Source organism: Salmo salar, chromosome ssa06 (genome assembly GCF_905237065.1).
Source record: "Salmo salar chromosome ssa06, Ssal_v3.1, whole genome shotgun sequence".
Taxonomy (NCBI): Eukaryota; Metazoa; Chordata; class Actinopteri; order Salmoniformes; family Salmonidae; genus Salmo; species Salmo salar.
The window spans coordinates 51,522,938-51,535,731 of NC_059447.1; the positions used below are offsets into that span (position 1 = coordinate 51,522,938).

The following is a 12,794-nucleotide window of genomic DNA, read 5'->3' on the forward strand; positions in this document are numbered from 1 at the left end:
TGAGGCCAGGTCATCTGATGCAGCACTCCATTACTCTCCTTCTTGGTCAAATAGCCCTTACACAGCCTGGATGTGTGTTGGGTCATTGCCCTATCCTACTAAGCGCAAACCAGATGGGATGGCGTATCGCTGCAGAATGCGGTGGTAGCCATGCTGGTTAAGTGTGCCTTAATCTAAATAAATCACTGACAGTGTCACCAGCAAAGCACCCCCACACCTCCATGCTTCACAGTGGGAACCACACATGCTGAGATCATCCATTCACCTACTCTGCGTCTCACAAGGAAACGGCAGTTGGAACCAAAAACCTAAAAGTTGGACTCAGACCAAAGGACAGATTTCCACCGGTCTATTGTCCATTGCTCGAGTTTCTTGGCCCAAGCAAGTCACTTCTTATTGGTGTCCTTTAGTAGTGCTTTTTTTGCAGCAATTCGACCATGAAAGCCTGATTCACGCAGTCTCCTCTGATCAGTTGATGTTGAGCTGTGTCTGTTAATTGAACTCTGAAGCATTTATTTGGCCTGCAATTTCTGAGGCTGGTAACTAATGAACTTATCCTCTGCGGCAGAGGTAACTCTGGGTCTTCCTTTCCTGTGGCGGTCCTCACGAGAGCCAGTGTCATCATAGCGCTTGGTTTTTGTGACTGCACTTGAAGAAACTTTCAAAGTTCTTGACAATTTTCCACATGGACTGACCTTCATGTATTAAAGTAATGATGGACTGTAATTTCCCTTTGCTTATTTGAGCTGTTCTTGCCATAATATGGACTAGGTCTTTTACCAAATATGGCCATCTTTTGTATACCCCCCTACCTTGGTACAACTGATTGGCTCAAACACATTGAGGAAAGAAATTCCACAGACAAGGCACACCTGTTAATTGAAATGCATTCCAGGTGACCATCTCATTAAGCTGGTTGAGAGAATGCCAAGAGTGTGCAAAGCTGTCAAGGCAAAGGTTGGCTACTTTGAAAAATCTCAAATATATGTTGAATTGTTTAACACATGATTCCATGTGTTATTTCATAGCTGATGTCTTACTATTATCCTACAATGTAGAAAATAGTCAAATTAAAGAAAAACCCTGGAATGAGTAGGTGTCCAAACCTGACTAGTACTGTATATTATAATAACAATAATATTTGAGAACTAACAATGACCAAAATAAAAACTAGACAGTGAGAATCTAAAATGTCATGAGGCCACGACTGATTCTGTTATGCTATTTGAGTAACTCAAATATAAGAACCCAGCATATAAGAACCCAGCATAAGAACCCAGCAAAAGACATCGCAAAAAAAATTTAATTGCAGGAAATTTGCATTAAAGCAGCACTCAGCAGTTGAAACAAAGAATTTTCCCACCCGTTTTGGTAAAAAGCGGAGGGACGGGGTTGGAGAAATGTAACCTAAAATTCATAGACCGCACTATGGATGCATGGACTAATCATCCAGGATATCACTATTATAGTTTTAACTATGTTTTGAGGCTATATAGCTGGGGTACTCAAGTACTATTTGTGAAAGTCCGGTCACACAAATTTCCTAGGTGGCAAAGGTCCGGATGGATAATGTAATTTATCAGAGTAGTAACAAACCCCCACCTCACAACCCATGCAACCCCAAACTGTTCACACCCCTCTTGTTGACAGATTGAAACATATTTTCTGTTTTAATTTCCTGCAATTCTATGTATTCTTCCATGTCTTGTGTGTTTATTTGATACCAGGGGTCAAAGTCCGATAAAAAATAAGTACATAATTTTACATTTTATTCCCTCCCCTCGGGACCTGCAGTCCGTATTGACCCTGTTCTGGGTCCAGTCAGTGTTCCGCCTGTTGAGTATGGGGTCTATATAGTGTATGTCAAGGAGGTTGGTGGCACCTTAATTGGGGAGGACGGGTTTGTGGTAATGGCTGAAGCGGAATAGGTGGAATGGTATCAAATACAAACGTGGTTTCCATGTGTTTGATTTCATTCCATTCACTCTGTTCCAGCCATTATTATGAGTCGTCTTCCCCTCAGCAGCCACCACTGGTGTATGTTTACAAACATTGGTGTAAAACAAGTTAATATTTTGGATTCTGATTGGGTATGACAGTTGAACTAAGTTCGAGGCATTTATAAGTTACATTCTTTAATAGTCAATGGGTACATATCATTAATTTATACGTCCAAAAATGGACATAGCAACTGCTGATTTCTCCTGATTTCTCTCTCTCAGCCAGATGTCAAAGTTTGTAGAATTTCAGGTAACTAGCTTTAAAACTGAAACTCTCAGCTCCATGGAGAAATAGGTAGAATTGCAAGAAATTGGCTTAAATATGAAAACATCTACACAGCCAAGATGTAGGCCTCTAAAATACAGCCACAGCCCATGCTATACCCACCACCTGCCCCTTTTTGATCCAGTAAAAACCCTGAAAAGCATTACATTGGCCATGTGTGAGCGACGGGTCTAGATAGGAGTTGAGACTAGGGCTCGCCTGGCTGCATTTACCTGGCCAAGCTGCTCAGAGTGCTGGTGCAGCTCCTCCAGGATGGGCAGGGTCTGCTCCTGGGTGCAGTGCTCCAGGATCCGCTGGATCACCCTGCAGCCGTAAGGGTGGGTGGACAGCACAAACACCTGCAGGGGAGACGACAAACGTCAACAAAATGTGTTACAGGCCCCCTTGAGCCTAAATAAGTGGGAAATAAAGTAAAGCATTTAGGAAGATGTATTAAATAATAGGAATATGTGGATGTTAGGAAATGTTTGTACATTTTTTAACACTTGAAAAGGGCCCAAATCAGCTGGTCCATATATTGAATCCTGGGGGGAAACTGAATAATATGTGCGTCTGGGTCGTTTTCAGTAGGTGAAAAACATTCAGAAAGGGGCAGGTAAAGCTATTGGAACTAGTCCAATGAGAACATATATTATTGTTTCCCTGTTGTAAAATGCTTTGATGCAGTTTGCCCTGCTGAACACAATGTGACTGACGGTTGGGTTGATGTTTTCTGGGTCGTGTACATTAAGCACTAAACATAGAAAAAAACTACGTAACAGGAAGGGACAACATGAAATTCTCCTATCAGAAACACATTTTCCTTTACTGTTGCAAACAGTTTTCCATTGCATGACCTAATGATTTGGCTCTCACCTGGCCCTGGAAGGCATCAATGATGAACTGCAGGGCCTGGGGCTGAACACACTCGATACACTTCTGTACCACATGGTTTCCGTTCTGATCCTTCACACACTTTAGCACGTGGCCGTCTAGCTCCCGCACTATGTCACTCTGCGGAAGGGGATAGAGAGTGGAGTAATTCATCCATCTCTCCCTCCATAGATCTTCTGAACATTTTCAACCTGTCTATGTTAATCCCATGGAAATAGAATGACCAAGTCATTTCTACAGTACACATCCATTTTCCTTCTAATGGCTCGTTGATGATAGATTGTCACCCATAGTCCTCAATGTAAAGGGCAATTCAAAGAGGACAACAACAGGACCATACTACATAGGTATCCATCGATCCATCCCCCATGCTTACTGGAGAGTACACCACTCTCAGAAAACCAGCTACCAATAACACCAGGGCAATGTCTCAAACAGCACCCTATTCCCTTTATAGTGCACAACTTTTGACCAGGACCCATGGGGCTCTGGCCAAAAGTAGTGCATCGTATATAGGGAATAGGGTGTCCTTTGGGACTCTTCCTAGAAGCGCCCCCCTCCCCCACAAAAAAACCACATCTAAAATCGGAAGAGAAGTGAAGATCCACTTACAATTACCTGCTGGTCGGAGGATATGGACTCCAGGGCCTTCTGGATCACTCGGCAGCCGTACATCTGCAAGGCCAGGGGCAGCACGTGGCCGCGGATTCGGGTGGCCAGAGCCAGCTTCTGATCTGCACTGCCAAACTGCACAGAGAACATTTCAATGATGCAAAATTATGACGACCTGTCCTCTCTGGCTCAGTTGGTAGAGCATGGTGCTTGCAGCGCTACAATGTGTGTTCGATTCACGAAAATGAATGAAAGCACAATTAAGTCGCTTTGGATTAAAAAAATTAAAACATTAAAAAAGTCTGGTAAATGGCATATATTATTGGTAAGTGTTTGCTGAATATACAGTATGTCAAAATTTGACACCTACTCATTCAAGGGGTTCTTTATTTTTACTATTTTCTACATTGTGGAATAATAGTGAAGACATCAAAACTATGAAATAACACATTGAACCATGTAGTAACCAAAAGTGTTAAATATCAAATACATTTTGATTTGTTTGAGATTCTTCAAAGTATCCACCCTTTAACTTGATGACAGCTTTGCACACTCTTGGCATTCTCTCAACCAGCTTCATGAAGTAGTCAACTAGAACGCATTTCAATTAACAGGAGTGCCTTGTTAAAAGTTATTTTGTGGTATGTCTTTCCTTAATGCGTTTGAGCCAATCAGTTGTGACAAGGTTAGGGTTGTATTCACCCAAAGGGTCAGACAGCTGAACAGACAAAGACTTGCTTCCACCAGCACAAGTATATATATATATATATATATATATATATATATATATATATATATATATATATATATATATATATATATATATATATATATATATATACACACACACACACCCCAATTTGGGTGAAGTATCCTCCTTCCCTCTAAACATTACATCTTTATTGCTAAGCAGGAAGTTAAGTGATGCGGGCAATAAACTGTTCCTTCTCCCTTAAAGTGACCGGACCTGACCGCACCCCCATTCCCCACCCTTATCAGTGACTGCAACCATGTGATTTCCTTTACTCAGTACATTGCAAGCTTAATTGTCTCCACCATATACATTCCTCACCATATACATTCCTCCTACAGATAACCATTAACTTCTGGTGTAGAAACCAGACAATGGCACTCATTTCCATAGGAGACCTGATAATTAACAATATTTAAAGTTTAGGAGTCAGAACCCATTAGGGTGGTATTCAGAAGCTAGCCCTATTTAGTAAAAGACCAAGTCCATATTATGGCATGACCAGCTCAAATAAACAAAGACAAACGACAGTCCATCATTACTTTAAGACATGAAGATCAGTCAATACTGAAAATTAAGAACTTTTAAAGTTTCTTCAAGTACAGTCACAAACCATCAAGCACTATGACAAAACTGGCTCTCATGAGAACCGCCACTGGAAAGGAAGAACCAGAGTTACCTCTGCTGCAGGAGATAAGTTTATTAGGTACCAGCCTCAGAAATTACAGCCCAAATAAATGCTTCAGAGTTCAAGTAACAGACACAGCTCAACATCAACTGATCAGAGGAGACTGTGTGAATCACGCCTTCATGAACGAATTGCTGCAAAGAAACCACTACTAAAGGACACCAATAAGAAGAGACTTGCTTGGGCCAAGAAACACGAGCAATGGACATTAGACCGGTTCCAACCGCCGTGTCTTTGTGAGACGCGGAGTAGGTAAACGGATGATCTCAGCATGTGTGGTTCAGAGGAGGTGTGATGTGTGAGGGTGTGTCGCTGGTGACACTGTCAGTTATTTATTTATAATTCATGACACACTTAACCAGCATGGCTACCACAGCATTCTGCAGCGATACGCCATCCCACCTGGTTTACGCTTAGTGGGGCTATCATTTATTTTTCAACAGGACAATATGACAAAACACACCTCCAGGCTGTGTAAGAGCTATCTGACCAAGAAGGAGAGTGATGGAGTGCTGCATCAGATGACCTGGCCTCCACAATCACCCGACCACAACTCAATTGAGATGGTTTGGGATGAGTTGGACCACAGAGTGAAGGGAAAGCAGCGAACAAGAGCTAAACATGTGGGAACTCCTTCAAGACTGTTGGAAAAGCATTCCAGGTGAAGCTGGTTGAGAGAATGCCAAGAGTGTGCAAAGCTTTCATCATGGCAAAGGGTAGCTACTTTGAAGAATCTCAAATATATTTTGATTTGTTCAACACTTTTTTGGTTACTACATGATTCCATGTGTTATTTAATAGTTTTGATGTCTGCACTATTATTCTACGATGTAGAAAATAGTAAAAATAAAGAAAACCCCTTGAATGAGTAAGTGTCCAAACTTTTGGCTAGTACCGTATGCATTTCAAAGCAATGCTCTTATCCACATTAACTTACAATAGGTGCATCCCAAGTCATTCAGACAACCACATCATGATTAACCACACACAACACACACACACACACGTATATAAAAATCAGCAAAATTGGTGTTAGTAAAAAGCTAAAATCAGACACATACTGGTTGAAGGCAACATCAAAAGTTGGCATGGTTATGATTCAATGATGACACAAGTATCCCAAGTACCATCAAATGTAACCTTACAACTGTGACAACGGTCCCCACCTCAAAGAACTTCTGGATGACGTAGTTGCCAAACACGTCGGTCATCAGCTGATAGGCCGCCTGCAGGATCTCCCCAAACACCATCTGCCTCTCGGCGGGGGTGGCCCTCTCCAGCTTTTGCTGGATGAACCTGGAGACAGAGGGGGGAAGAGGAAGGAGGGACATGGGAAGGGAATTTTAGTGGTAACACAAACATCATATAGTGATAAGGAAGTGTCTCAAGAGCATGATAGGAGGGCGTAATATGCAGCAGAGGATGTGTTTGTGTATCACTTTGTGTGTGTGTGTCCCCGTTGAGCCGTACGTCTATCACCCACCTGGAGCCGTGCTGGTCCTGGGAGAACTCCACCATGTGGCCGGGCAGGTCACGCAGCTGCAGGTTGGGGAAGCGGTTGTTGCGGAAGTCCTCCAGCAGGCGGCTTCGCCCGCTGGGCATGACGTCCGAGCGGCTGTAGCGGGGCCGCGACGGGGGGAACAGCTGGCTGCTGGAGCTGAACAGGCTGGAGGTGGCTCCTGCGCTGCGATACTTTGCCTCCGCACCCGGCGCCGCTGAGATGTAGCGCCCACTGCCGTTCGTCAGGCCGCCTGGGGGTTGGGGATGCCAGGGCGGAACAAAACGATGAATAGGTGTTGCCATAGAAATATAATTTTTCAACCCTCACTACATTAACTTGAATACCCACTCTAGTCCCATTTCTACAGATGTTGCATGTACAGCAGCACAGTCACACAGAGTAGTGGTTGAGTGAAGTTCATGTATAGTTTAGTGTAAAATATATATCGGTACCCTTGCACTTTTCTTAATTCCATATTTGTCAAATAATTTTCCAAAGCATTGGGTGTTCTTTTCTTTGAATGCTTCATTTGGTAAACCCCACTGCTGAAGGAGACAAGAACTTCTCAAAAGCTTAAATCCTGGGAAAATGTTCTGTGGACCCCAAACACACATCCAAAAGCACCCAGGAATGGTTCAAGAAACAAATGGACTGTTTTGAAATGGCCAGCAAAACCCTATGGCAAAATCTGAAAACAGCAGTTGGTTGAAGGCACTGTTTGCTGCTGTTAAAGAGTATACCAAATTGCCAGTAGAAAGGAGTAGCTAGCTCATTGATAGCAACAAGTAGTGCTTGTTTGCAGTTATTTTGGCCCAAGGCTGTGCTCCCCTCTGGGGTGTACTACTTCCAGGGTGCTAATAATGTTATCGTGGCCTTGGGTCTTTATTCCCCCCCCCCAAAAAAAGGTTAACCCAAGTTCCCCCAAATACAATGTGTTCCTGCAATATTAAATCCAATAAGGCGAGGAGACCAAAAGTTTCTTCCAATTTCAACTTATTTGCGAAGAAATAGTGAATTATTTAAAGAAAGTGCAAGGGTGCCAATATATTTGGCCGCAACTGTATATGCTCGAATAAAAAAAGATTGAAAAAATAATAATTACTTGCGGCCTTACCCAGGTGAAGGCTGGAGGAGGAGCCGTGAGAGGATGGCAGAGAAGGTGGGGGTGTGAGGGGGGAGTGGCCCGGAGTTAGGCCAATGGGACTGGGCGAGGAGGAGTAGCCTAGGCTGTTGTAGAAGGGCTGGCCAATGGGGGTGAGGCTGCTGCCGCCACGCTTGTACAGGTCAGAGCTTGCCAGCAGGGAGTCTCGGCGAGAGACGCTGCTGCTGGTAGAGCTTGACACTACGGGAGGGAGAGAGAGAGAGATGAAGACTGAAATTAGGAGGGGGATTTTTATTTTATAAAAAAAAAAAAAAAAAAAAAAAAAAGAGGGAGTAGAGAGAAAGAACACAGCGGGGGAACAGATATTTACATTTCTCACTGTGACGAATGCATTATCTTGAAAAACTCAGTTAATTGCCAAGAGGAAAGTATACTTTTTTTGTGGTGTATGACATAACATTTTATACATGCTTTTTGCATATGTACAATGATTAACCTGAAGCTGCAAGTTCCTTCTCCACTAACCTGAGGATCCGAAGCCTCCGAGCGCCGAGCCCAGGCCCAGGGAGCCGCCGGTGCCACTAAAGCCCAGGGAGGAGGTGGGCGGCGGAGCCTGGGATGTGTGGGAGAACAGGGAGCTGCTCTGGGAGCTGGCCGGCACCGACGCGGAGCCATAGAAGGAGCTGGAGGGCAGGCCCTGGTTCTGGGGCTGCTGTTGCGGCATGGAGCGGTATAGGCCGTTGGGCTGAGGGCCCGACATGTTGTTGCCCGAGCCTGACGCTGACGCCGCAGCGGCTAAATGGAGGGAGAGAGGAGAGGGATGAAAAGAGATCAAAACTAGGTCAACATGGCTCAGTGTGGTGCCCATTGGGAGAGGACATGAGGTGGGTTAGTGCCATAAAACTGTGGGACAGCCCCATCGGCATTAGCAATTAATTCACGTCATTGCAAGTGTGAGTCTGGAGATTATAAAATCCTGACAAATTTTCACAAGCACAGTGTGTTCACACTAAATGTGGCACTCATTCCACTGGCTGCTAAGCCTCCTTTAAAATACACAATTTCCCACACTGCAACATTACGAAAGCATGGGGCCAGACAACCCTTGGTACTCACCAGCCTGCGCTGCGGCCTGTGGGTTGATGAGAAGCGGGGTTTGGACCAGGCGGACAGGCCCTCCCAGACCGCCACGGGCTCCGGAGGCCATCACCAGGGTTCCATTCTGGTCGTAGTAAGCAGCGGGGGCCAGCATCTGGTAACCTGGGTGGGCAGGAGACAGACACACTGAGGGGAAACGCACTTATGAAAACCAGCCAGGAGTGTGTGATCTATGAGAGGGAGCGTGAGGGCACTGAAGAGGAGCTATCTTATTGCACCATAATCATTAGCAAGAGAAAGGCAGGTTGAACGAGTATGCACACAAAAGGTATTCCAACAGTATGAATGAATATTCTCAGTCTGGAAGCAATCAGGCTACCGAAAGCGAATACAGTGAGCGACGTCATCAGAACTCATCCAGAAAACCTCATCCAGAAAACCTGTTTTGAGACCGAGAGGCATCTTTCATTATAATGGAAGAAATGCGTTCCTAGCATGTGAGGAATGCGTTTGCTGGCATCAAATGCGAGCCAGCTAGCTAATATTTAGAGAATAAAAAAAGTTTTGGGCTAGTTATTCTAACCCATTTGCAATCCCTTTTATTGCTGCTTGCTAACTTGCTGGCTAGCTTTAGAGGTTAGCTGACTAGTAAGCTACAGTAGTTCGCTACTGCCATCAGTAGTCGTTTTATCATTTTTAGCCTTATCGCACCTTTTGTAGAATGCATACTGGCATTTGAATATAGCGTGGGGAAAGGGAATCCGGACACACCGTAAACACATTTAAAATGTAGGTGTAGATGCATGATGCGTTGGGAATTCCATGATCAGAACTCTATGATCAGAAAAATAAAGCTGCATGAACTGTCAAGTCTAGACACAGCCTAAGTAGATGCTTAACCAGGCCTGCTCAGTACAGCTTGGTTTGGCAGTGTTAAAAGCCCTTATGTCTGCTCCTAAACTAACGCTACTCTGTGTATAGTGTCACCGACCTGGCATACCAGCATAAGCGAGGGCCGGGTTGGCGGCGGCTGCTGCCAGGGAGTCCTGCTGGCTTTGCTGGCCCTGACCAGGGGTGAGGGGGCGCTGGTTGTTCCCAGCACGCATCACCTGGAGAGAGAAGAGCAACCTAACCTCAATAAAAAATGACTGCAATGACAAATAAGATCAAATCAAACAATTTGTCACATGTGCCAAATACAATCATTATCACTTTAAATTCTCCATCATTAACACTTAAGCATTTCACCAACTAACAGCAGGTAACTGGAGAATTAATTTACCTGTTGCTGTCCCGGCCCTGGTCCCTGATTGGATGCCTGCTGGTTAGCGTTGTGACTGGCAGCCGCAGCCGCCGCCTGTTGCTGGAAGAGGTTGGCAGGGTACACGCCCCAAGGAACACCATAGTACTGGGGGGGAACCACTGTAGGCCCTAAGGGAAGGGAGTCCTCAGTTACTACTACCAAACCTGTGGCATGAACAATTTGATACAATTGTTGCATTCATTAAAGTAGAAGATTGTTACATTAGTGTGGATCAAGAAGCTATTAACGGTACACATTGAGTGAAAAGGGTGCCATGTATGAGTACAGTGCATGTGTGCAGTGATGTAAAATACTTAAGTAGTACTTTCAAATATTTTTACTTAAGTATTTTTTGGAGGGGAAGGGAAGTATTTATATTTTTGACAACTTTTACTTTACCACATTCCTAAACAATATTATGTACTTTTTACTCCATTCATTTTCCCTGACACCCAAAAAGTACATTAGATTTTGAATGCTTAGCAGGACAGGAAAATTATCTAATTGACACACTTATCAAGATAACATCCCTGGTCATCCCTACTGCCTCTGATCTGGCGGACTCACTAAATACATGCTTTGTTTGTAAATGATGTCTTAGTTTTGGAGTTGGCCCTGGCCATCTGTACATAAAATTGAAAATGTGGCAGTCTGCTTTGCTTAATATAAAGAATTTGAAATTATTTATACATGTACTTTGATACTTAAGTATATTTAAAACTAAATACTTTTACCCAAGTAAGATTTTACTGGGTGACTTTCACTTGAGTCATTTTGTATGAAGGTATCTTTACTTTTACTCAAGTATAACAATTGGGTACTTTTCCCACCGCTGTATGTGTGTGTGGATTGCTAACCGGCAAGTGTAGCTGCTGCGGCAAGTCCTGCAGCGGTGTAGGGGTCGGCTCCAGGGGGTCCAGCATTGATGATGTATGGGTTAGGCACGAACGCGGGAGCAAGGCCGGCTGGAGAAAACAGTAAGCCATGCATGCATATTGAATAACACATCAAACAGCCGTCAAACTCAAACTAGTATGGCATTCTGTACATTTTTCACTTACAAAAAACTATGACTACCAAATCTTGCACAAACATGCTCTAATCCTTGTCTGCATGTGTACCATTTGGAGCCAAGTAGATGTATAAATAAATCCACAGTACATACACTGTCTATAGTAATAAAGCTACAACTTACCAAGGTGTTGTTGCTGGGCAGCAGCCAGGGCATACTGTTGCTGCTGGGCAGCAGTGAGCTGCTGGACAGTCAGATGGTTGGACCGCTGAAACAACTGGAAAACAGACATTAAAGTGTGTAACTTGTTCTACGGCAGTTTCCACACCTCTCAAGCAGGTTTATCTATGCATTGATAGAAATCTGGTCCCTAGCTCAACCCACCTGCTGCTGGGAGTTGTAGTCAAACAGGCCGACTGGGGTGCCAGAGGAGTCCACCTGGATCTGGTTGCCAGCGTAGTCGAACTGGAGGGACTCCACGCCCTGCTGCTGCTCCATGCTGCCTATGTTCTGAGTCTCCTGGCTCTGGAAGTCCTCCTGCTGCTGGGGCTTGTTCTGGGCTGGATTCTGGGGCTGCAGGGCATGGTGCTGTGCGTGGTGCTGAGTCATTATCTCCAGCCCGGCCTGGCCGGGACCCATCCTCTCCACCGCCTCAATCGGGGAGGCCTGGCGACTTCCTGGGGTGGGGCTGGAGAAGTACATGTGACGATATGGTCTTTGAGGCTTTGTTCACAACTGTCTCCATGCAAAGTCTCAATGACATTGACTGCCTGAACCCAAAAAATAATAATCTAATACAGCTTGGAAGTGACTTGAATGTCTTATCTGCATAATTCAATTAAAATATGTATTTCATTTTCCAGAGGAAACCACAAGTGCAGTGAAGGATTGGTAAATCCATCTTATGATTATTTCATGACCCCCATTCACCCCCAAATAACCATTAACAGGGAACTGTACTTGAAGTCTTTGCAGTCTCTGTCCATGCCGTTGAGCAGGCCTCTCCCATTGGCGTCACTCTCCTCCCCCACTTTCATTTCAGGGCTTTTGTCCTCTTCGAACGGAGACGTCTTGTCTTGCGCGTCGCCCTTCTCCCTCCTGTCCGTGTCAACGTCCACTCCGCCCTGCAAAACCACCCAAAATTTGAGGCTTGTTTCTCCAAAGTGACGCAATACTCCATTGGAGAACATGAGAGCAGAGCCAAACACTAAGCAATAAGATCATTTGAAGTTGCATTTCTGGAATAATTCTAAACAATTTTTGTATCACTATAGACTGGTTGATTGGTTAGGCACAAAACCGACACGTGCACAACTATGGGGGAAACACAGATGAGGTTGGCTTAGATTGTTGACAACATTTAAACTATATTTTGATTCCAATGTTTATTGAAAACAAATAAACATGCACACGTTGTCTCAAATACATCATTAGCTGTTGGTTCGCTAGCAAATTTTGGGCCATATTGGCATAGATGTGACAGTCAAAACAAGACATGGTATCAAGAACAAGATGGTATCAAAAAGTAGCAGAAACAAGCTACCTACGATTTCCCACATGGCAGCTTA

General features: G+C 44.3%; 1 protein-coding gene across 17 annotated transcripts in view; it reads right to left on the reverse strand.

Annotated features, from left to right (window-relative positions):
- LOC106607566 (pumilio homolog 2) overlaps nt 1-12,794 on the reverse strand; it is a 43,304-nt gene that overhangs the window by 15,303 nt on the left and 15,207 nt on the right. For 4 of the 17 annotated variants that reach the window (XM_014204629.2, XM_014204632.2, XM_014204621.2 and 1 more), the window contains exons 6-19: nt 12,187-12,350; nt 11,611-11,914; nt 11,410-11,503; nt 11,072-11,179; nt 10,194-10,342; nt 9,903-10,020; nt 8,930-9,097; nt 8,339-8,608; nt 7,814-8,053; nt 6,694-6,961; nt 6,377-6,506; nt 3,772-3,906; nt 3,142-3,279; nt 2,499-2,624 (exon numbers count right to left, since the gene is read on the reverse strand). In XM_014204629.2, coding sequence (XP_014060104.1) covers nt 2,499-2,624; nt 3,142-3,279; nt 3,772-3,906; nt 6,377-6,506; nt 6,694-6,961; nt 7,814-8,053; nt 8,339-8,608; nt 8,930-9,097; nt 9,903-10,020; nt 10,194-10,342; nt 11,072-11,179; nt 11,410-11,503; nt 11,611-11,914; nt 12,187-12,350 — 2,412 coding nt within the window. The remainder of the gene's footprint in view (nt 1-2,498; nt 2,625-3,141; nt 3,280-3,771; nt 3,907-6,376; nt 6,507-6,693; nt 6,962-7,813; nt 8,054-8,338; nt 8,609-8,929; nt 9,098-9,902; nt 10,021-10,193; nt 10,343-11,071; nt 11,180-11,409; nt 11,504-11,610; nt 11,915-12,186; nt 12,351-12,794) is intronic. The other 13 variants (XM_014204636.2, XM_014204628.2, XM_014204633.2 and 10 more) reach the window with 11 other exon arrangements.